Genomic DNA, 23,667 nt, shown 5'->3' on the forward strand with positions numbered 1-23,667 from the left:
ACAGAGTTTACCAACCTCAGAGTTATCGACATTTTGTGTTGGATAATTCTTCATTGTGGGGGTTACCCTGTACTTTCTAGGACATCTAGCAGCATTTCTGACCTCAACCTTCGAGACACCAGTAACACCTCCCCCTGGTTGTGACAACCCAAAATATCTCCAGACATTGCCACATGCCCCCCTGGGGTGCAAAATCACACCCATTTATGAACCACTGGGATTCTCAGTAGGAATGGACTTGGCTCCCTCAGGTGTAAGCAGAATTGCTTAAACAAAGTACAAGGTTCACGTTAGGAAAGAGTGGAATAAGATTGATTAACTAGGGTGGACACATGCTGTGCGAGATCTTGGATACTAGAGCCTGTAATAGGCAGCCTCGGCAGTTCTTAAGCAGATGTGTTGCAAAATGAAATTGGCGTTTTAAATTTAATCTTGCGGAAGCAAAAGGATAAAGTGCCATGGGGAAGAACTGAATACAGGGAGGGGGGCTCTGTCAGCAAGTTATAATAACCAGGTTTAAGTGTTGATGGCCAGGGTTGTAGTGACATCTTTAAAACAGAGAGAAAAGGGTAAACCCAAGGGTGTTTTGCAGAAAGAAATGGTGACCTTTTACAACAGATTGAATACTAGAGACTAAGGCAAGGAAAGAACCAATGGTGAAACTCTGTAAGCTAGTGGGAAGAAAGATTCGAATGAGATGAAAGGGAAGGAGGGGCATTTAATGAGTTTGATTTTGCAAACACTAACTGCAGGCATTTTAGAATTAGCACAGGAACGAGAGGTGAGAGGTCAGGACTGAAAGATGGATTTGGGAGTGTTGGAAAAACAAAACCCTTAAATCTCTGCGGCGCAATACAATGAAAGTTTATTTCTCAAACTATGCTCCATGGTAGAATGGGTGGCCCTGGGTCTCCTAGAGGCCCCAAAGTGGCATATATCACTCCTGCCCACTTTCCACTGGGGATCCTACTGGACTGGCAAATCTTATCTTACTGGTGTCCCAAGAAAAGGAAATGGAATTCATAAGAACTTGGCATGTGGTGGGCCAGATTTGATCCATAGGCCATAATTTGCTGTTCCCTGACATATGGGAATGATGCTTCCTGGCGCAGTGTGAACAGGGTCCTCTAAAGTGTAATTTAGGAAGTATCAATATACACCTTAATTATCCTTGGATCTTCTTCCCCACCTCCCACCAGCACCTATAACAGAGCCTTCCACGTAGTAGGCCCTCAATATTTATTTTTCTGAATTAAATATGCTTGGAAAGATACCAACTCAGTGAGTCATAATAGCATTTTGAGAACTTAATTACCTTTGAAAACTATTTTTTGCAAGATTGTACTAAAGTAGCTCAGGAAGCAATCATGTAAGCCCAAGAATCATAAAAAGAATGTGACAGGGGAAGATGTGAGCTAACAACATCTAGGGATGAGCAGCCAAAGAGAGAGAATCTGACATCAGAGCTGGGTAAAAGCAACAAAAAGGCATTTCAATCCTCAGAGGTCAGCACCGAGGGACATCACATCATATGTAATAGATGTCTCACAACACCTTCTAAATCCGTGTGAATAATGCATTTATTTAATGCCGGCACTTCAATGTTGGAAAGATGTTCATGATTTGGAGGAGACTCAGAGGCTAACCAAAATGATTAAGAGACTGAAAGGACTCATTTATGAGCAGCTATAAAAGAAGCCAAATACGTGCTTGGCCTGCTGGTGGCCGGAACGAGACGGGAAAAAGGTTTACAAATTACTAAATGCTATAAACACCAGGAAGGGGAGGAATGATGGTCAGCTCTATTGGACTTAGCTCTTGGTACGGACATATCTCAGGCACTGACAAATTCCTCTCATTATTGGGTCTTAAAACATTTACGGGCCTTCTGAATAATATATAACTGGGGAATGCTGTGATTGGTAATGTTCTATTATTACAAGGGAACAGGATTGCTCCAGAAGAGAAAATACAAGACAAATGATTGCTTATTAAGGGAAGAAACATTCCAGGCATGCTAAGTGTGCTGAGAGAATTAAAATGCACTAACGGTCCACTCCTAGAAATATCCAATACATGCAACTATGGGTAATGTTATACAGCACAAAACTGCTGAAATTTAATACAAAGATGGAAAGATGGCCAGATAATTTCTTCATTCCTTTGTCATTCAATCATTGATTTCTCCATCCATCCCACGTATGTAATGCTTACTCATTATTTGCCAGGTCCTGTGCTGGTGATACAAAGATTAATAATACACAGAGCCTGTCCAAAAAAAAGTTTATGGTCCAGTGGTGGGGTCGGAAGTTCATGGAGTGAGAAGGAACAGACAGGCTCAATAGAGGATGATGAGAGAGCAAAGAAAAGTGGCTCCTAACCCAGATGGGAGAAAGTAGGAAGGTTGGGGAGGCTTCCCAGGTAAGCCGGCATCTGAGTCAAGTCCTGAAGGATTCTGAGGAGTCTGTAAATCAGAAAGAATGGGAATAGGCATCCTAGGTGGAAAGGGTTATAGATTCAAATCACTAGAGATGACAAAGCGCTGGACCATTTTGTCACACTGTATGTGGGATTGACCAGTAGTTCAGGTTGACGGAGACAAATAGTGTAAAGCAGGCGGTAACCTTAAAATAATCATTGGAGGGGCGCCTGGGTGGCTCAGTCGGTTAAGCGTCAGACTCTTGATTTTGGCTCAGGTCATGATCTCACAGTTGTGAGACTGAGCCCAGTGTCAGACTGGGGTGTAGCCTGCTTGGGATTCTCTTTCTCTTGCTCCCTCTGCCCCTCCCCCACTAGCATGCACATGTACGCCCTTTCAAAAAAATTATAATAATAATTGGAATATATTAGAATTATGAGTGATTTTTATTTTCCTTGATTTTTCTGTCTCTTCCAAAATTGCTCCGTTAACAAAGTCACACCTTTATGTAGACAAATAATTGTAAACATTTATATAGCACTTCTTCTGTGCCAGATACTATTCTAAGCACTTTGCATATATTAAGTGATTTTATCCACATAACTCTGAGATAACTATTATTGTCCCTATTATACCGACGAGGACAGGAGGCAGAAAGAGGTTAAACAATTTGACAAAGTTATAAAGCTTCTGTTTTTACATAGGCTGTGTTGCTACTAACTTTAAGTTAGAAGTCTATTTTCATATCATTTACTTCCATAATCCCACTTTAAAAATTGATCTGATAAAGAATCAGAGATACAGCCAAATATTTTGGGAGAAGAATGTTCATAGCCTCAAAATCTACCATAGCAAAAAAATAGAACTATAAATCACCTATATGTCCTATAATACAGAATGATTAATCATGGTATGAACTATTATGCAAGCACACTTTAGAAGAAAGTTAAATGAACTATCAACAATAGCCAAAGTATGGAAAGATCCCAAATGTCCACTGATGGATGAATGGATAAAGAGATGTGGTATATATATATACACATACATACAGAATGGAGTATTCTTCAGCAATCAAAAAGAATGAGATCTTGCCATTTGCAACTACATGGATGGAACTGGAGGGTATTGTGCTAAGTGAAATGAGTCAGTCAGAGAAAGACAAAAATCCTAGGACTTCACTCATATGAGGACTTTAAGAGACAAAACAGATGAACATAAGGTAAGGGAAACAAAAATAATATAAAAACAGGGAGGAGGACAAAACAGAAGAGACTCATAAATATGGAGAACAAACTGAGGGTTACTGGAGAGGGTGTGGGAGGGGGGATGGGCTAAATGGGTAAGGGGCATTAAGGAATCTACTCCTGAAATCATTGTTTCACTATATGCTAACTAATTTGGATGTAAATTTTTAAAAATAAAAAATAAAAGTAAAAAAAAAAGAAGAAAGTTAAATGATGTAAGAAATGCTCACTAAAAAGGACAAAGAGAAATGTAAGATACAAACTGCACTGGCATAATCCTAGTAGTGTGTTTGTGTGTGTGTGGAAAGGAAATCCACTAGTCATACTGGGATTCAATTCCAATCTTTTTTCTTTTTTTAAAGTTTATTTCTTTTGAGAGAAACAGAGACTGCAGGAGTGGGGGAGGGGCAGAGAGAGGGAGAGAGAGAGAATCCCACACAGGCTCCATACTGCCAGTGCAGAGCCTGATGCAGGGCTCAAACTCATGAAACCATGAGATCATGACCGGAGCGGAAACCAAGAGTCAGACACTTAACTGACCGAACCACCCAGGCGTACCTCCAATTCCAATCTTAGTTCTTTCCTTTAATTCGCTTTGCGACCCTGGGTAATAATTTAACCTCTCTGTATTCCAGTTTCCTCATCAGAAAATGGGGGTAAGCGGTGCCTGTGTGGCTCAGTTGGTTAAGGTCCGACTTCGGCTCAAGTCATGATCTCACTCACTGTTTGTGAGTTCAAGCCCCGCGTCAGGCTCTGTGCTGACAGCTCAGAGCCTGGATGGAGCCTGCTTTGGATTCTGTGTCTCCTCTCTCTCTGTCTTTCCCCAGCTCACACTGTGACTCTCTCAAAAGTAAACATAAAGAAAAAGGAAACGGGGGTAATATAGTTGTTGTAGTGGCTACAAAATTAATACAGGTAAAACGCTTACAATACAGGCTGGTAAATACTCAGTGTCCGTATTTAAAAAATTGGAAACCCTATTTAAAAACTAGAGCTACACATTCAATGGTACACATTCAGCTAGCAGTTTGATAAGACTTTGTAGTCTGGGGTCTAATAGGTTACACCATCTAGTTATTTTTAAAAAATAATTGGAAGTGAGATAAAGGGCACTTTCCATTCCAAGTAAAAACTATTTGCTTTCAGAATCTGCTTTCTCAAATTTTAAGATATACTAAACACCCGACCAACCAATGAAGTGTTTTAAAGTTTCCTTTTTAACCAGATACTGTCCTAAGACTAGAGCCCTGATGTTTTATTTGGGTCGAATATTCTTGAATTGTGACAGTTTTAAACTATTTAGAAATGTGCTTTCATGTCAGGATCAATCGAGGGATGGAAATTACAAACTGGTTTTTGAAGGGCCCAAAGCCATACATAGCCTATTTCTCATCAAGGTTTTGGAATTACCTTAATTATACTAGTTTTTAAATATTAAGAAAAAAATAGAAGGAAATAAGCAATTTCAAAAGTTTGTTTTTTCTTTTTTTTTCATTAAGCAAATTCTTGTGGTGCTCTTCAGAGCTGGTCTCAGGGATGAGGTGACCGAAGCAGATGGGCTATACTGAGAGCGAAGGAACAAGGGCCTGGGGCCAGGGGCATGTCACTTTCACTGCTTGGCCCAGAATCTGCAAAGTGGAACGGAAAATGCTTAAGCACTCTCTTTAAAACAATTTTTTTTAATGTTTATTTTTGAGAGAGAGAGAGACAGACAGAGACAGAGAGACAGTAAGCAAGTAGGGGAAGGGCAGAGAGAGAGGGAAACATAGAATCCAAAGCAGGCTCCAGGCTCTGAGCTGTCAGCACAGTCTGACGTGGGGCTGGAACCCACGAACCGTGAGATCATGACCTGAGCTGAAGTCGGACTTGAGCCACTCAGGCGCCCCTTAAGCACTCTGTTAAGGAAAGGACAGAAAATCCTTGATGAAGAAAAATGAGGTATTCTGCCTCTCACAACATTAGGAACTTGATGTCCCCACAAGTTTTCACGGTGGCTCCCCTCCTCTCTCTCTTTCAGGTCTCCTATGTCAAAGCGATTGACATCTGGATGGCGGTGTGCCTTCTGTTTGTGTTTGCTGCCTTATTGGAATATGCAGCAGTGAACTTTGTCTCCAGGCAACACAAGGAGTTCCTGCGGCTCCGGAGAAGACAGAAGAGGCAGAATAAGGTACAGTTGACCCTTGGCGCAGACAAAGTCAGGTAGAGCTTGAGGTAGTTAGCCAGGCAGTGTCATTCAGAAAATAGAATACATAATGAGCAAGAAGCTAAGGTTAATTTTTGTCCTGATTTGCCCTACTCTACTGAATTATTGCTCCGGTGAGTCCTTTAAAATGAGGGCAGGGTTGTCACATTTAGCAAATAAAAACACAGGACATGCAGTTAAACCTGAATTTTAGATAAACAAATAGCATTTGGTATATATATGCCCCAAATACTACATCAGAGATACTTGTATTAATAAACTGTTTATCTGCATTTAAGATTTCACTGGGGGCCCTGTGTTTGATCTGGCAACTCTAATTGGAGATGCTCAATTTGACAAAATTGCTTTAAAATCCTGTTGTTTTAAATATTAATAATTTGTGTGTATGTGACTTTGGGGACATAGCTGCCTTGACTTTTTCTTCAATTGCTCTGGTTTCATGTAAATAAGGCCCCGACCCATGTTGGGCACATCTTGATAAATCCAATCAAACTGACCTTGTTGTCTCGACTTAAACTTTAACGCATGAACCCAAATTTTACACTTTATCCAGAGGTTTGCGGTTTCAAATATATGGCTCAAAATCATTAGCTCTAGTGGTTCCCAAAGTTGCTGGTACAGTAGAGGTGTAGTAGAGGGACATGAGAATAGCCTGGAGGGGAGGGGGTCTTTCAAAAATCCCAAACCGTGGTCACACCCCATACCAATTAAATCCCAGTCTTGGGATGGGGCACAGGAGTCAGGATTTCTGAAACTCCCCCCAGGTCATTTCAGTGTGTGGAAACGTTGGAGAAGCGTCACTCTGGTTTATAATCTAATTTCATACAGGACACCAGAAGGCTCATGCTTATTTTGTGTGTCACATTCTGGGAGAGAAACATGCCCCTTGCTATGGAGAATGCTAGTGCCCATATAATCTTCGCTAGAGAACTGAATTTTAACTGGAGTTAAAATTTTACATACAGGAAATGAGAGAGAGTTTTCAAAACCTGTTCCCCTCAAATTTGAGAAATTAAACCTGCTATTAAACCAAAAACGTTTCAGTGTCAATCTTAAGGCTTCCAAATACCCAGATTCAAAGCTAAACATTTGTTGTAACTTAGATGTTGGTCACGTTGAGGAGTTTGTATGTGTACGAGCTCAGAGAATCCTGACCTCACCTACCAAAACCTTTCCTCCACATACTCTGGACTGGTATCTGGCTGGTTGCCCCGTTTCTCTTCTTTACCTCTTAGGAATAGTTTGTCCTACCACAGCCCAGGGAAACACACACACATATGCTCTTGCTCTACGTTGTTGAACACCAAGCCTTTCTCAGTTTTCTCCTCTTCACCTCCGCGTGGATGATAACCATTTCTTCAACTTCACCTACAGGAGTCTAGCACAAAGTGGCACTTGCGCCACCCAGGAAATTACTGGAATGTGAGGATTCAGCCCATAAACTGTATTCCCAGAATTCCCTGGCTTAGCATAGTAGATGGCCGCTGACCGCATAGTCTCCTAGAGCAGAGATGGAAAATGGGTTTCATCATGCTTCCCAATTCTGAATAATTGGTAGGACCGCCTTGGAACGCCATGTGGAAGATTCTTAGGCTGTATCTGTAGCTTCCCTCATCATCAGAATCACGTGGAACACTTGTTAAAAGTACAAGTTCTTGCACAGATTCCCAAACCTATGAATCACAGTCTGCAAGGGGAGGTCACTACAAATTAGTACTTTTCACAAGAGGCCCAAGCGAGTCGTATTACGAGAAGTCTGCAGAAACCTGGGCAGTACAAGAGCAGGTAGGAGAAAATAAGAACGATGAAGTAGTAGAAAACGTAGTTGGAGGACTGGGTGATTTCAGATTCATATAGGACTTTGCAGGCCAGTCATAAAGGAATGGATTTTATTCGAACTGACTGCAATGCGGGAATTAGTTTCAACATAGCAAATGTCCGCCTATCAAGTGGATAGTCCATGGGGTCAAGAGTAGCAGCTGCAGATCAGTTAGGAGGCTATTAGGGAAATCTTCCAATCCATGAGCATAGAAGGTCTTCCCATTTCTTTGCGTCATCTTTAATTTCTTTCATCAGTGTTTCACAGTTTTCAGAGTACAGACCTTCCACCTCTTTGGTGAGGTATATTACTCGGTATCTTATTATTTTGGGTGTAGTTGTAAATGGGATCATTGGCTTTATTTCTCTTCCTGCCGCTCCATTATTGGTGTATAGGAATGCAACGGATTTCGGTACATGGATTATGTATCCTGTGACTTTACTGAATTCATTTAACACTTCTAACAATTTTTTTGATGGAGTCTTTTGGGGTTTCTATATATAGTATCCTGTCATCTGCAAATAGTGTAAGTTTTACTTCTTCCTTACCCATTGGGATGCCTTTTATTTCTTTTTATTGTCTGAGTGTTGTGGCTAGGACTTCCAGTAGTGTGCTAAATAAAAGTGGTAAGAGTGGACATCCTTGTCTTGCTCCTGAACTTAGGGGGAAAGCTCTCAGTTCTTCCTCATTGAGGATGATGTTTGCTGGGGGTTTTCAGAGATGGCATTTATTATGTTGTAGCATGTTCCCTCTAAAACTACTTTGTTGAGGGTTTTTTTTTTATCATGAAATGCAAGTTGTACTTTGTCAAATGCTTTTTCTGCGTCTATTGAAATGATCATATGGGTCTTATCTTTTCTCTTATTGATGTATCATGCTGATTTACTTACAAATATTGAACCACACTTGCATCCCCAAATTGTGGTGAATGATTTTTTTTTTTAATGGATTCCGTTTGCTAGTATTTTGTTGAGAAGTTTTACATCCATGTTCATCAGGGATATTGGCCTGTAGTTCTCTTTTTTAGTGGTGTCTATCTGCTTTTGGTAACAAGGTAATGCTGGCCTCATAGAGTGAATTTGGAAGTTTTGCTTTCTTTTCTAGTTTTTGGAATATTTGAGAAGAATAGGTATTCAACAATGTAAGAAACAATAGGTGTTTCAAGGCTGTTGAGAAAAAGGAACACTTGTGCGCTGTTGGTGGGACTGCAAACTGGTGCAGCCACTGTGGAAAACAGTATGGAGTTTCCTCAAAAAGTCAAAAATAGGGGCACCTGAGTGGCTCAGTCAGTTGAGCATCTGACTTCAGCTCAGGTCATGATCTCGCGGTTCCTGGGTTCGAGCCCCGCGTCTGGCTCTGGGCTGACAGCTCACAGCCTGGAGCCTGTTTCAGATCCTGTGTCTCCCTCTATCTCTCTGCCCCTCCCCTGCTCTGGCAGTTCTCTCTCTCTCTCTCTCTCTCTCTCTCTCTCTCTCTCTCTCTCTCTCTGAAAAATAAACAAAAATTAAAAAAGAGAAAGGAAGACAGCAAGATAGTATGGGCACTGCAAAAAGGAGCAAGAAGGACATCTGAAATGGTGGGCATTAAGGGAAGACTCCTTAGAGATGCCAGCTGGCATTGGTTTTCACTGCTGTGTCTTAAAAAAATTGAGAAATCCAAGTTTATGTGTTTTGCCTGGAGATGTTGACTTTGACTATGCATCTCAAAATGGCCATTCAAAATATGAAGCTTAATAAACAAACTTAAGATTTTAGAGGGAGGTGGGGGACAAAACAGATCATGTTTGGACCTTTGCAGTCAAGGCTCTGATTTTCATTGACAATTAAATTTGGGGCAGGGGAGGGGGAAAGAGGAGACATTTCCAATTATGTATCCCTTAGGAAATGGCATCTTTTTCTCTAAGGCAGCACTTTAAGTCTTTTAAATCTAAACCATGGTAAGAAAAAAGTGGTAATAAGAGCTACCACTGATTGAGGGCTTACTATATACCAGGCACTGTTTTAGGCACTTTTCCATATAGTAATTGATTTAATCCCCACAACAGCTAGGGACCTGGTGTGCTCATACAGCCCAGCTTACGGTGCAAAGTCCTGGTTTTGCCTGGTTTCCTGATAGTAACTTAGCATTTGTTATGGATTATTCATTTTAAACAATTTATTAATAGTTGCATTACAATAAATTGAAATGGGTTTGGTTGACTTCCACTTTATACAGCCGGTTTCTGTCGTGGTGTAATCTTGTGGGGGGGGGGCGGGGGAGGGCGATATACGTGTTCAGTGGACAAGTTCTCACTTTAACATGTAGTAAAATCTTAAAAATAGCCATCACTATTCCTGGCTTCTGTTTTTGACCCTTACCAGAAGCAATGTCATATCACTTTCTTTCCAGGATAGCTCAAAGGGAGCTTGCTGTTATCAAAATGAAGTGCCTGGGACACAAGAGACTGGATATAAAGGGTTCTTCCTTTTGGCCTCTGTCAGTACTGGGACACTGCCATCCTGCTGGCCACTTGGTCCATAACATGGCACAAAAAATCCGTGACACTAGTAGGCCACCACTTGGTGGGAACACACGGTTTGATGGACAAAAAACAAAAAAGACGCGGAGCAGTCTTGCTGTTGGGCTTCTGAATATTCACAATTGAACGCTTTGGTCATTTTTTGCAGGATAACTTTATTGTTTGATAATGCATTTTTGTTTTGTAATACTTCACGTTACAGGCTGAATTGTTTGTTAGTGCTATCTTCCACTATCCAAATTGTCCTTGTTTGGATAAATTACATGGTCATGCTGTCAAAGATGAAGGCAGTATTCTTATCTTCATCTTACAGATGAGAAAACTAAAGCAAAGGGAGTTTCGGGAAAATGCCCAAAGCTACACACACAGGCAGTCCGGCTCCGGAGTCCCTGACCTCAACCGCTGTTGCCGAATTCACATTTTATATCTTACATTATTATCCAGCATCTTTGAGACACACACATACTTGAAACAAACAACTCTAATGCACTCTAATAGTCTATTCTGCTTTAAAAAATTTTTTTTAATGTTTATTTTTGAGAGAGACAGAACGTGAGTAGGAGGGGCAGAGAGAGAAGGAGACACGGAACCTGAAGCAGGCTCCGAGCTGTCAGCACAGAGCCTGACGCAGGGCTCAAACTCACAGACCGTGAGATCATGACCAGAGCCAAAGTTGGATGCTTAGCCAGCTGAACCACCCAGGCGCCCCTGTCCTGTTTTTGAAATGCAGACGTGGTTAGGGTAAGGCGAGTGGGGTGAGCATACCAGTACAGGGTCAGATCCTGTTATTTAAAATGTTGATGTATTGTTCACCTTGGATTTTTTGCATTAACAATGAATTTTTTTTTAATACTGCATGAAAATATTGATTGGGAGAACTGAGGTTCTGGCACACCTTACATTTTGCACCTGAGGCCTTACCTTGCCCTAGTTCTGGACCAGGTAGTCCTGAACTACTCAATTTTCACAGACCCTAATAGGTTGTGGCCTGAGTTAAAACAAAAACACCATTTTTAAATGTTCAATATTCCCAATGAAAAAAGTCAGCTCTTTAATTTCCCAGTGGGTACCCTACCTCTCCAACATAATACAGGTTATTTAGAGCATATAAGAAAAACAAGAGTGAATCACTTTCCAAAGTGACATTAGCATTAAGATTTATTCCAGGAACGTATGTATTGAGAGAACCGTGAGATGACATTTACTCGCATGGGAAGAATACCTGGTGTTTACTAAATGATCCAGTTTTAAAATGGGGTCACTTTCAAGGAGGAGCCAGGTACTTTGTGACTAGGTGTGTTTGCTTAGATTATCTTTTCTCCATCTCGAAAAGCAGTCAATTTTATCAAAGCAGAGTTTCCTGGAAACAATCGAGCTCAGATCATCAAGGGACACAACTTGCAAATCCCTATGCTGGGGCCAACTCGGGTCTATTAGAAGCTGACACCCCAGGACTACCGGCTGAAATCCTATCGTTATGTTACCTCCTGAGCTCCAGTAAGTTTTCATGACATGTGATGTTTCTAACAACTTCCCCACAAGAACTTTAAAGCCTCACCTGACTTTCTCCCTTCCACCCCTCTTTCTTTTTCATATCTGGCCACACCACACCTGACTTTTGGCATCAGGCCTGATTTCAGTTATTTCCAGTTGCCCACAGAGCCCTGATTTATTTTATTATACTTTCAGAGACCAAACAGAAATGGTGGCTGCTTGAGAACATGGCCACCTAATAAGCGGCCTTTGTTTTTAAAGTTTTTATTTTATTTTATTTTTTTTTTAAAGTTTTTTTTTTTTCAACGTTTATTTATTTTTGGGACAGAGAGAGACAGAGCATGAACGGGGGAGGGGCAGAGAGAGAGGGAGACACAGCATCGGAAACAGGCTCCAGGCTCTGAGCCATCAGCCCAGAGCCCGACGCGGGGCTCGAACCCACGGACCGCGAGATCGTGACCTGGCTGAAGTCGGACGCTTAACCGACTGCGCCACCCAGGCGCCCCTAAAGTTTTTATTTTAATTCCAGTTAGCCAACATAGAATTATATCAGTTTCAGGTGGACAATATAGTGATTCAACACTTCTATACTACACCCGGTGCTCATCATGATAAGCTGCCTTTTAAAAGGAATGTTAACACACTATTTAGACTTCAACCTCCCAGGAAGAAAATACGGGGCTTCAACCTGATTAGACAACAGGGTGAAATGTGAGGGCCTGATCAAAAGGTCTCAGATGACAGTAAGTTGGCAAAGTAAAAATTCAGTACTCATTTTGTTGTGATTCTCTCCCTCCTCCTTATCTATACTTTAACTCTTAGCTACACTGCTAATTCCTCAAAAGATCATGTCCTGATCCTATAGGGCTGATATCATCCCACTATTCCAAGTACATATAGTACCCAATTTGTTCCTTTTCATAACAGGTGTCACTTTCTACCCACTGTTGTCCATGTTTTATAGAAGATTGGAAAGATATTGGGAGATATTACTTATGACACCTTACCCAGAAATACCTGAATCTTGCTCTCAACCAATCATCTTCTCCTTGACTTACTGAGTGGAAATAAACCTACAAGGGCAATAAACTATTTTTTATCCGGGCTTTGGCCTCAAATCTGAATGCAATGCCCCCAGGAGGGAAACAACGTAGCTGAAGCCCTTGTCCCTTCACTCAGTCGGTCCAGAAACCCTACACTATTTCCTCCCCACTGTTCCAAAGGCCTGAGATTTTCCCATTCCAATGGGACACGAGGCCCCCACTGGTGAAGGCCAGAAGACAAGGACCCAGAGCAAATGGTCACCTTGGAGTGGCTTATCTAAAACCCATGGGGTCTTCAAATGGCCACGGTGACACTCTTCCTCATTTACCTCATTAGGGGTAAAAATCTCCTTCCTCTCTTCCTTGAGACATCCCTTCAAACACTTAAGGATGGTGAGTTGGCAGCTCTTCTCAAATCTTCTGAGCTGAACAGACCTAGTCCTTCCTGTAATGTGGCTTAAAGCCCCTCAGCACACTGATCACCCTTTTCTGGTTTGCTAGTGAGCACCTTGAAGTAGGAGTCACAGAATCTGAAAGAGAGCCCGCCGGGGCAGGACCAGCACGTAACACAAAGGAGCAGTACTGTCCCCTCTTTAGCTGCAGTTTTCAATAGAGTATTAAATTACAATAGTGCTTTTAAGTAGTCTATTCTATTATTGGCTCAGTTTGACCTAATGCTAATGCTTCTTAATTTCCCAAGTCTTTTTTTCCCCTATTGTTAATATGAATAGCTATCAAGTTATCTCCCCTTAAGTGCTTGCCTTTTTCTTTTTTTAAAAAATTTTTTAAGGGGCGCCTGGGTGGCGCAGTCGGTTAAGCGTCCGACTTCAGCCAGGTCACGATCTCGCGGTCCTTGAGTTCGAGCCCCACGCCAGGCTCTGGGCTGATGGCTCAGAGCCTGGAGCCTGTTTCCGATTCTGTGTCTCCCTCTCTCTCTGCCCCTCCCCCGTTCATGCTCTGTCTCTCTCTGTCCCAAAAATAAATAACGTTGAAAAAAAAATTAAAAAAAAAATTTTTTTAAGTGTATTTACTTTTGAGAAAGAGAGAGACAGAGTGCAAGCAGGGGAGGAGCAGAGAGAGAAGGAGACACAGAATCTAAGCAGGCGCCAGGCTCTGAGCTGTCAGCACACAGCCTGATACGGGGCTCGAACCCACCAACCGCAAGATCATGACCTGAGCCGAAGTCGGACACTTAACCGACTGACTGAGCCACCCAAGCGCCCTTGACTTTTTTTCTAATGTAAACAAACAACTTCAGATTTATTGTTATAAATTTCACTTCATTGAATTTGGCCCATTTTCTAGATGATATTAATCTTTTTGATAATGATTTAATCATCTGGAAAATTAGCTACCACTTTTAGCTTTGTAACATTGACAAGTAGTGTCAACACTCTTCAGCCAAAGGCCACAAGAAAGAAGGCTGTAGTTAAACAAGGTGGGTTTACTCTGCAGTGAGGGAACACACACACCAGGGGAAGCAGGGGGTGAGGGGTCCTCTGTAAATGGGGCGATTTGGGAGGAAAGTCTAAGGGAGTAGGGATTTGCTCTAGATTGGATACTGTCAGAAAACAGGGGAAATTCTATAATTCAGTGGGGATATCAATAACTTCTACCTGTAGAAGGGCAGACTCATGTGAGGATAAAACTGGTAAAGACACAGCAGTCACTCACTTCAACCAAGAGCGGGATGATTAGTATTTTGTGGGGAGCATAGGGGCTTTGTTTTTGTTTGTGCTTAGACCAAGTTAGGAAGTGGTCTTGTTTTGTCTGATTTTGTCATGGTCACAGAGTAGCCTCGTCCGAGGTGGGTATCCTAGGAGATAGATTCAAGTTTTGGAGATGCAGATTTCACCTCCTAAGATGGCCTCAGCTGCCAACATTCAAATGGAGGCACTGTAATTTACCAGTCTTGTGACCTTGGCAGGTTACTTAAACACAAAAACTTCTCTGTGGCTCAGTTTTCTCACCTGTAAAATAGAGTTAATAGTGTTCACCTCATAGGACTGTGGTGAGAATAAAGGGGGTTCCCGCGAGTAAAGCTCATAAAATAAAAACGCTGGCACGTGGTAAATTCTATATTTAGTGATCATTTTGATAGCCACTTTCTCCACCACGACGTACCAGACTCTGGGTCATAAAGTTTTTGTTCAATTTACTGGGGAACATGTTCTACAGATCAAAATCCAGCATCTTCAAGTAGCCACAATAGGCTGCCTACATTTTCCATCCCCCATTTTCATCCCTCTTGTCTTTCTTCCACAACGGAGAGTTCGATTGCACAGCAGATGTGATCTCCGTACAGCTATTTTTATAATCAGAGTATTGAAATAATGAGTGCTTCTTCTAACAAGAGAAGTGGAAAGAATTAGGAGCAAGCTGAATTCTTCCATTTTATCTCAAACTGATACAGGTTGTAGCTAAACTCCCTCCTAAGTGCAAGGGCACTTTTTCCAAAAGTAGAGAACCCATTAAGAACCTTCTAACCAGGGTGCCTGGGTGGTTAAGTTGATTAAGCACCCAACTCTTGATTTCGGCTCAGGTCATGATCTCAGGTAATGATCTCCTGGTAAGTGAGTTTCTTCTGAGCAACCCCCCCCACCTCAAAATAAACTTAAAAAAAAAAAAGCCTTCTAACCCAGTAAGAATGTAAATGGGAGTTTGAAAGGCCACTATTGAAATGCAGATGTTTATACCACTAAACCTAATCAAATACACAAATCTAAGCAAATGAGTCCGCTGACCTATAAGTAGAATAGGATCCACCTTTGAGAATCTTGCTCAAGGTCTGTCATCTTTTTCTCTTCCCCTCCAAAGGCTGAGTAGTGGTTCTTCAGCCTGAGCAATTTTGCCCCCAAAAGGGCAGTAGAGGCCAGGATGCTGTTAAACATCCTTACAGTGTACAAGATAGCCCCCACCCACCACCAGAAAATGAAAAATTATCTAGCCCCGAATGTTGATAGTGCCATGGTAGAAGAAACCCTGGTTTAGAACATTGCTAAGACTGTTTCGTATCGAGAAGTATATCCTAATTTTTTGTTTCTTATTTGCAAGGGAGACACGGTTTACATACATCTGCCCACTCAGTCAGGGGAGTACTTTCGGTTCTGCTAACCTCAGAGTCCATTCCTCCATGGTTCGTATGTAGTCAGGGCTCACTGGGCGATGGCCAATGCTTTCCCTTACATTAGAAAAAGGCAAATTCTATCCAGCAGCCTACCATTGACATTTTGATTTATTCAAATACCCCACGAGTATGAAAGAAAACACCATCTGATTGGCTACATTAAAACATAAATCACAGGGGCGCCTGGGTGGCGCAGTCGGTTAAGCGTCCGACTTCAGCCAGGTCACGATCTCGCGGTCCGTGAGTTCGAGCCCCGCGTCGGGCTCTGGGCTGATGGCTCAGAGCCTGGAGCCTGCTTCCGATTCTGTGTCTCCCTCTCTCTCTGCCCCTCCCCCGTTCATGCTCTGTCTCTCTCTGTCTTAAAAATAAATAAACGTTGGAAAAAAAAATTAAAAAAAAAACATAAATCACAAGGATCCACACAGCCTATGATGCTACGCACGGCTTCATACAGGAAGTGAGACAGGGCCCTTATCTGGGAAATATTAGGTTCACACCCTGAATATCCAAATTCTGGGCGATGAAGATGCTTGCATGTGGGCAGGAAAAAATTAAGTTCTTTATCACACCTATTTAGAGAATGCTCAGTGGTGTGAACAGTCACAATGAAAGCTTATTTTTGAGATTACCGGACCAACAGGCACACACGATGATGTTGAGTGTTAGGGAGCGCAGTAGGTGTTAAAGAGACCGACAATTTCAACCATTCTAGAAAGAATCTATGAGGAACTCGTAAACTGGCTCAGTTACTAAAACTGTGAGTAGGCATATAAGAATCTTCACCACTTGGACCAGCGATAGGCACAGGGATTGAGACTAACCAGTAACCAACACACTCGCCCGCTTGCAGACGGGACCGAGTAGTTCGCAGCCTGCCGCTGGAGTATGGGCTACCTGCTGATCTGCTCTAGATCAGTCCCGCTCGAACTCTGGTTTGCGTGAGGATCCCCTGCCGGCCTAGGTAAAACAGAGGCTCCTGGAAGCCAGCCCCAAGCTGGACTCAGCCGGTCAGAGCTTGGGACATTTCTAACACGGCGTTCAGTAATGAAGATGCTGGGATCACTTCACACCCTTGTTACTAGTGTGTCCATAGTCATGTCAAAGACACTAACCCCAGTGATTCCCTGTTGAAAAACTAGCCATTAAAAGATTGACAGGAAATATTTCATGAAGACATTTTAGCCTGGAAATCCCTACAGGTCTCTCCCTTTTCCTTGTCCTTGAGAAGGAAACTCCAGGGTCTTAGCTTTTAGCTTTTTTTCTTTTTCTTTCAAGAATACAGGGAAGCAGTACGTGTGCTGTTTTGTCCTTTAGCATTTGCCCCGATATTGTGCCACGTGTTTGTACAAGGTGTTTAAAGAGGATTTTGTAGATCATTAATTAAGGTAACAACTGCTTCCTTAGCAAGCAGGATGTTGAAGAGGTTGTAACTGCTTCCCCAGGGAGCTAGAACGCGCGTTCGTTCTTTGTCTTAAAGGTTGAGGAGTTTAGATGAAGCTTTAACAGGCCTGTGTGGATTCGGAGTTCGGACTTAATTGTGAAAGCCAGCAAGAATAAATAAATGTCACGGTAGTTTGCAATTCCCATACACCACCAGGCTAGAGAGCTGGTACTTGTCAGGGACACAGAGGCCTGAAATGTTTTTGAGGTGTTTTTCTTCCAAGCTTGTTCCATTTTGCTAGGTATTATGACAGACTTATTTTAAGGCTTGCAATATGGAATTCTCCTTTGCAAGATGCAAAAAGTGATGTGCAGAAGAAGCCTTACAAATGAAATGCCTATCTTTTTAGTATCTCCAATTCTTTTTTTCCATCTCAGACTATTTACCGTTATCTCCATTTTCTTTACGTTCCTTCCTACTATGTCCTGTTTCTCTGTCTTGGATTTTCTTCATCATTTTCTTTCCCTCACTCTCAACGTCATCTCTTCAGACTATCTCATTTTATTCATTCATTCACTCATTCGGTGTAAACATGTCACACGCCTACTACAAGCCATCCACAGAGTCCAGCAGATTCTGCCCTGGGGATGCTCACAGTTCAGGGAGAGCTAGACTGATAAGCAGACACACCTTCCGTGTACATATGACAGGTATTGTGACAGAGGCCAGAGGACTGCTATGGGAACACACTGGGGGTGGCTCTGTGGTAAACACTGTCAATGCTCCACCCATTTTTCCCATGGCACTCCTGCTTTCTATATACAATGATGGCTTCCTACTATAAGCTTCACTCTGTCATGGCGTGGAGAAGACGGGTCTTTGGCCCCAGAAGCATGCTCAACTTCTGCAGGGCATGCTGGAAATACTGAGACCTTACTCCAGGAACAACTCTCTGCCAACAATAGTTGGGGGCTGGAGATAAATATCCCACCTTCCTTGTCCCTCTGAGGTATGTTCTATACTGGCTCCCAGTGGGATTAAGCCCATCACCCACACTCTAACCTGATTACCAATGCCCCTTAAATTGATATGGTTTCTTTCCCTGCCTCACTTTCCCACTCCCTACTGGTGCCTCTTGAGATCACCTCCCAAATAAACTACATGCACTCAAATCCTTGTCTCAGGGCCTTCTAGAAAAAGCCAGCTAAGACAAGCACCAAACCAACGCCTGTGCTCCCTCAGAGATAAGTAACAAGACAAGAGCCTGGACAGCTGAGCAGGTCCTAGGCAAGGAAAGACTCTGCACCATGCTAAGAAGGCTGGGCTTCCTCCTCAAGGCAATGGGGAGACAAAAATACGGCTCCTGTGAAGGTCCAAGAGGGGGTAGCAATGGCTATATAACATAAAAAGGAGATGAGTAAGAATGAAAGGACACTTTATATATAAATGAAAACGTGACCAATACAGGAGTTACCACTTTTTTTTTTTTTTGCAATAAAAGTTACCTCAGGTCTGTAAACATCAATTATACTTTATATTTCTAGAATCATCAAACTTAGCTGCAGCTCCAGTTTTGCAGATAGACCCTTTTGAGAGATTTGCTACACAAAATTTTAAAAGGGAATTCAATGTTAAAATGAGAAGAAAAACTTGTATCGACTCGTCTCCTTTTTTTTGTTTTGTTTTGTTTTTTGAGAGAGAGAGGAGGAGGGAGGGAGCACGCATATGTGAAGAGGAGGGGCAGAGGGAAAGAGACAATCCCAAGCAGGCTCCATGCCCAGAGAGGAGCCCAAATGGGGGCTCAGTCTCACAACTGTGAGATCATGACGTGAGCTGAAATCAAGAGTCAGATGCTTAGCCAACCAAGCCACCCAGGTGCCCCAACTAGTCTCCCTTTTGCCTTGTCTGTGTTTTGTTGGCTAGGATGGACAGACTCGCAGACAAATGGTTTCAATACAGAATGCTATGTGCTACAGGCAAGGTTCAAGTGCAAGATTCGGTGAGGACCATGGGTACAGCAGGTCCTCCACTTCGTAGTACCTGGGAAGTGACCGCTCGTTTGGGTCCTGACGTAGGAGTAGGAGTTGGACAGGTGAAAAGGGGCTAAAGAGGTTGTTCTGACTGAGGGAACAGTTATGCGAAGGTCATCATAAAGAGATGGACCCAGCAGAATGCTGGGGACATGGGGCCTGTGAGAGAGGAAGACTTCAGCTGCTCCGGACGTGGGAACCACCAAAAGGTTTTACAGATGCAGTAATCAGATTGGGCTGTAGAAATCACACTCCCCATAAAAGCATCAGATCGGAACGAGGCACAAGATCAGGAAAATATTTACTTTGGCATTTCTATTTAAACATGCTTTTAACTGTATAATTAGTCCACACCTACCTGAAAGCCCCTCCCTAGATGAATAGATTATGAATACACAGTAGTTAATCCTTTTGTAATTTTGCTGGAATTACTTTTCCAAATCTAGGATACATACTATAACCTTAGCAAAGCTCTCCTTCAACAAGTATAAATACGGAAAGGTCTTTGTGGTTTGAATTATTTGCATTAAGAAATGCTTCTCGTTGTTGCTGTCTTATCACCACAAACTTAGTGGCTTAAACCAAGACAAACTTAGGATCTACAATTCCGGAGGTCACAAGTCCAGTATGGGCCTCACTGGGCAAAAGCAGAAGGCATTGGCAAGGCTGCATTGCTTCTGGAGGCTTGTGGGGGGTTTTGCGATCTGGAAGGCGATCAAGGAAAAAGACATGGCCGCGCGAGGAAGTACCACACGACAAGGTGTATGGGCTGAGCTCGGCGGGGTGGCATCGGGGCGGGGGAAAGTCACTTACCGCATGAGATGGTCCGGTGGCTTATAGCAAGGAGCTGTCACCCAGAAGGGAAGAGGGCAAAGGGACTCCCAAGGGAGAGATGGCTTATCAGTATAGGTGATGTCATTCAGCAGCGCTCAGAAGTGTCCTTGTCAGAGAGCTTCAAAAGGCAGCGGCAGCTGAGGGTCTTAAAATCACAAGGCTCTATGTTATCACTGGTCAGCAGATGCTGAACATGGTTTCATGAGTTATGCAAAGCAGGCAGGCTTTAGGTGGCTAAAAATCTGCTTGTTTGGGCCACTTTAAAGGGTTGCCTGTGTGGCTCAGTCAGTTAAGCGTCCAGCTTCGGCTCAGGTCATGATCCCACATACGGCAGGTTTGAGCCCCGCGTCGGGCTCTGTACCGACAGCTCAGAGCCTGAAGTCTGCTTCAGATTCTGTGTGTCCCTCTCTCTCTGCCCCTCCCCAGCTCATGCTCTGTCTCTCTCTCTCAAAAATAAATATTAAAAAAATTTTTTTAAGTTATTCAATGTGTAACATGTGAGATGTCAGCAGGCTTTTGAGCCAACAGATCCCAGCTCGCAGTGAAGAAATAAACAACCCAGGGGCCAATACATCGTGGCCCACTTTGTCTCAATTATATAACACAGTTCTAGGGAAGAATCAGATTCTTGCCTTTTCCAACTTCTAAAGGCCACCCACGTTCCTTGACTTACAACCCCCTTTCTTCAAAGCTAACAATGTTCTCTCTTTCTAACCTTCCCTCCACACTCCCGTCTCCCTCTGACCACAGCTGAGAAAGGTCCGCCACTTTTAAGAGCCATGTGATTAGATTAAGTTCACCTGGATAACCTAGGGCTTTCCCTCCATGTCTAATTCCTTCACTTAATCACACCTGCAAACTCCCTCTGTCCTCTAAAGTAACATATTTCCAGTTCCAGGGATGGGGACACAGACATCTTTGGTAGCCATCATTCTGACCACCACACAGAGCAATGGTTTCCCAGGACTGTCTGAGCGTGTCCGCAGTCCACTCTGGTATATTCCATCCATGCTCGAGGCAGTTTGGAAGTGCCAGGAGGCGAATGCCCCAGGAGTGGCGCTGAACCAGTGAGAGCTGGGGCTTGGTGGCTCAATACCGAGCCTCCTCACTCCTTGGTAGGTTCAAGTCTGAGTCACTCAGAGGTTTGAACTCATTTGCCAACAGTAATGCGCTGAAGATTCACTCAGCCTTCCTTGACTTTCCTCGTTTCTGTGTCCCGCTTCCCTCCTCCCTCACCTCACTTCGGGTACCGCCTCGCAAATAAACTCCTTGCCCACAAATCCTTGTGTCAATGTTGTATTGGATATTGGAGACCACAAAAGCAAAGTACAGTGCGGTGCCTTTTGGGCCAGGAGCCCGACGACAATTACAGTCCCCTTTAACTGCACCCTCTGCCTCCTCACCAAATGCCAAACAGACCCTAGAATACATTTTGTGCCCAAGGTGTAGAAACAGAGGGCTAGGGATCTAGAAGGAGCAACGAATGGCATCCCTGAAACCAGAAGAGTAGTTTCTCCAAATTACAGAAAAACAGTTGCATTGCATCTGTCATACTTGGCAGTTGGCATTGAGATAATATTTGGTGCTACTGGGTTTTCCAAGTAACCTGACAGGTGTCATAATACAATTCTCTCTCTTATGTCCCCGAAATGAAGCCTGTGCCTTCAGCTCTACTATTATCTCACAAAGGCTGTGATGGCAGGGATCCTCGTATCCAGCTCTTAGTTGCTGTGAAATCCTCCTTGGGGATGCAAGCCAAAGGTACCTCACCATCACTGGGCTCTTGTAAGGAGATCAAACAGAACGAGAGAGAAGTCTGGTGCTTCCCTAATCACAGTTTTGTCTTCCATCAATTATTATTCTTATTCGTAACAAGTTCATTTGGGGACAAAACACCGAAGCTGGAGTTCTTTCCCACCTGAGTGAAGAATGATCAGAAGCAGGTGTGGCCATTTAGAAAACAAATGCTCCGGCCTCTGTGCAGAAGCGGGCATACAGAAATCGGTCTCGTTTTCGCTGTCTGCGCCCTGCGCCGCTGGACAAACCCTACACTTCGTTTATTCAACAGATATTTTTTAGACTGCTTGCTTTGTACAGAGTTCTGTTGTAGATCAGGGGAAGTGAGGAGATGAAAACTGCCTGAAACCTGTTTCCGTGCAGCTTTCCAGATCCATAGGAAGAAAAATGAAGTGCAAATTTGTTCTACTATGGGGCGGAGAATGCGAAGAACCATACTAGAGTTCTAGTCGGAGCGGTGGCAATCCCTAGGAAGGGAAACACTTCCAGGTGACGAGCAGGGGCTAATTTCCAGGAGGACCTGGCGTCCAAGGCACTTCATTGCGTCTTGGAATGTTAACCGTCAATTATTCTAACCTCATCTGGTTATTGCCAGATAAATAAAACAGAATGAACTGATTAAACGGGCAATGAAAATTCTGCTCTATGAGATGGCAATCAAGGCTCCCGGGAACGCAGCCTCGGCCTCCCTTGCCGATCTTGCCCCAGGGGACACTTGGCAATGTCTGCAGGCATTCTTGGGTCTTCACGACTTGGGGGCGGGGAGGCGGGAGATTGTGTGAGCTCCTGGCGGTGAGTGGGTAGAGGCCGCCGAAGCTGCTAAACGTCCTACAGGGTACAGGACAAGGCACCCACAGCAAACAATGATCCGGCACAAATGGCAACAGTATCAAGGCTGAGAAACCCTGATCAAAGGGACAGAGACACGCTGTACTCACAGAGGACTGTGGTTTTCAGAGAGAGAGAGAAAAAAAAAGTTTAGCTTCAGGACTGCAACGCGGTTATGAACAATGCTATCACTCCTGTCAGGAGTAATTAGGCTAGCATAACCCAAAAGATTATACAGCCAGAGAAACCTTTCAATTAGGAATTTCCTCTTTAGTAAGTTAGCTCTTTATGTAAGCTTCTTTTATGTACACCAGATAGTAAAAAACAGATGCAAGGTATGGTTCTTTGCACTGGGAAGAGGGGTATGAGTTTTTGGAAGCATATAATTTAATTGCTTCTGAAGACGCTGACGTGGGTGTGAACACTAGAAGGTTAAGTTACCAAATGTTCCCACTTGATTTCACTCTGCTGCTGGATGTATTCAAGAGCAACAAAAGTCACACCAGAAATGAGCCCTCCTATCTTCTAGAGACAAGGTAATCCACTGGAGCAAACTTCACAAGCCTGGCCAGACATGATCGTCACCCGGGAGCTTTTTAAGCTCTCCAGGCCCAGACCAGTTAAGTTAGCACCTTTGCGGAGTGGAAAACAAATTAAGCCATCTTGATTTTTTAAAGACTTCTCAGGTGATTTCAATGTGCAGCCAGGTTTGAGAACCAGTGCTCTAGAGCTTTGCTTTTTAGGGTGTCACCCACTGACCACCAGCACCAGCGTCCCCTGGAGCTTGTTAGAGACGCAGACTCTTGGGCTCTACCTGAGACCTACCAGAATCAGAATCTGCATCATAACAGGATCCCCGGGATTGGAGGGGGGGGCCAACAGCACACTGAAACTTGAGAAGTGCTGCTCTAGAACATACAGCAAATAGTC

The 23,667-nt window shown here is 43.2% G+C and overlaps 1 protein-coding gene across 2 annotated transcripts in view; it reads left to right on the plus strand.

The window, feature by feature from the left end:
• Positions 1–23,667, plus strand: part of GLRA2 (glycine receptor alpha 2) — a 171,670-nt gene that overhangs the window by 129,557 nt on the left and 18,446 nt on the right. For both annotated transcript variants that reach the window (XM_047076358.1, XM_047076359.1), the window contains exon 8: positions 5,681–5,830. In XM_047076358.1, the coding sequence (XP_046932314.1) occupies positions 5,681–5,830 (150 nt within the window). The remainder of the gene's footprint in view (positions 1–5,680; positions 5,831–23,667) is intronic.

Source organism: Lynx rufus, unplaced genomic scaffold (genome assembly GCF_022079265.1).
Source record: "Lynx rufus isolate CCGP_SWC_20201006 ecotype Redwood Valley unplaced genomic scaffold, mLynRuf1.p SCAF_14, whole genome shotgun sequence".
Taxonomy (NCBI): Eukaryota; Metazoa; Chordata; class Mammalia; order Carnivora; family Felidae; genus Lynx; species Lynx rufus.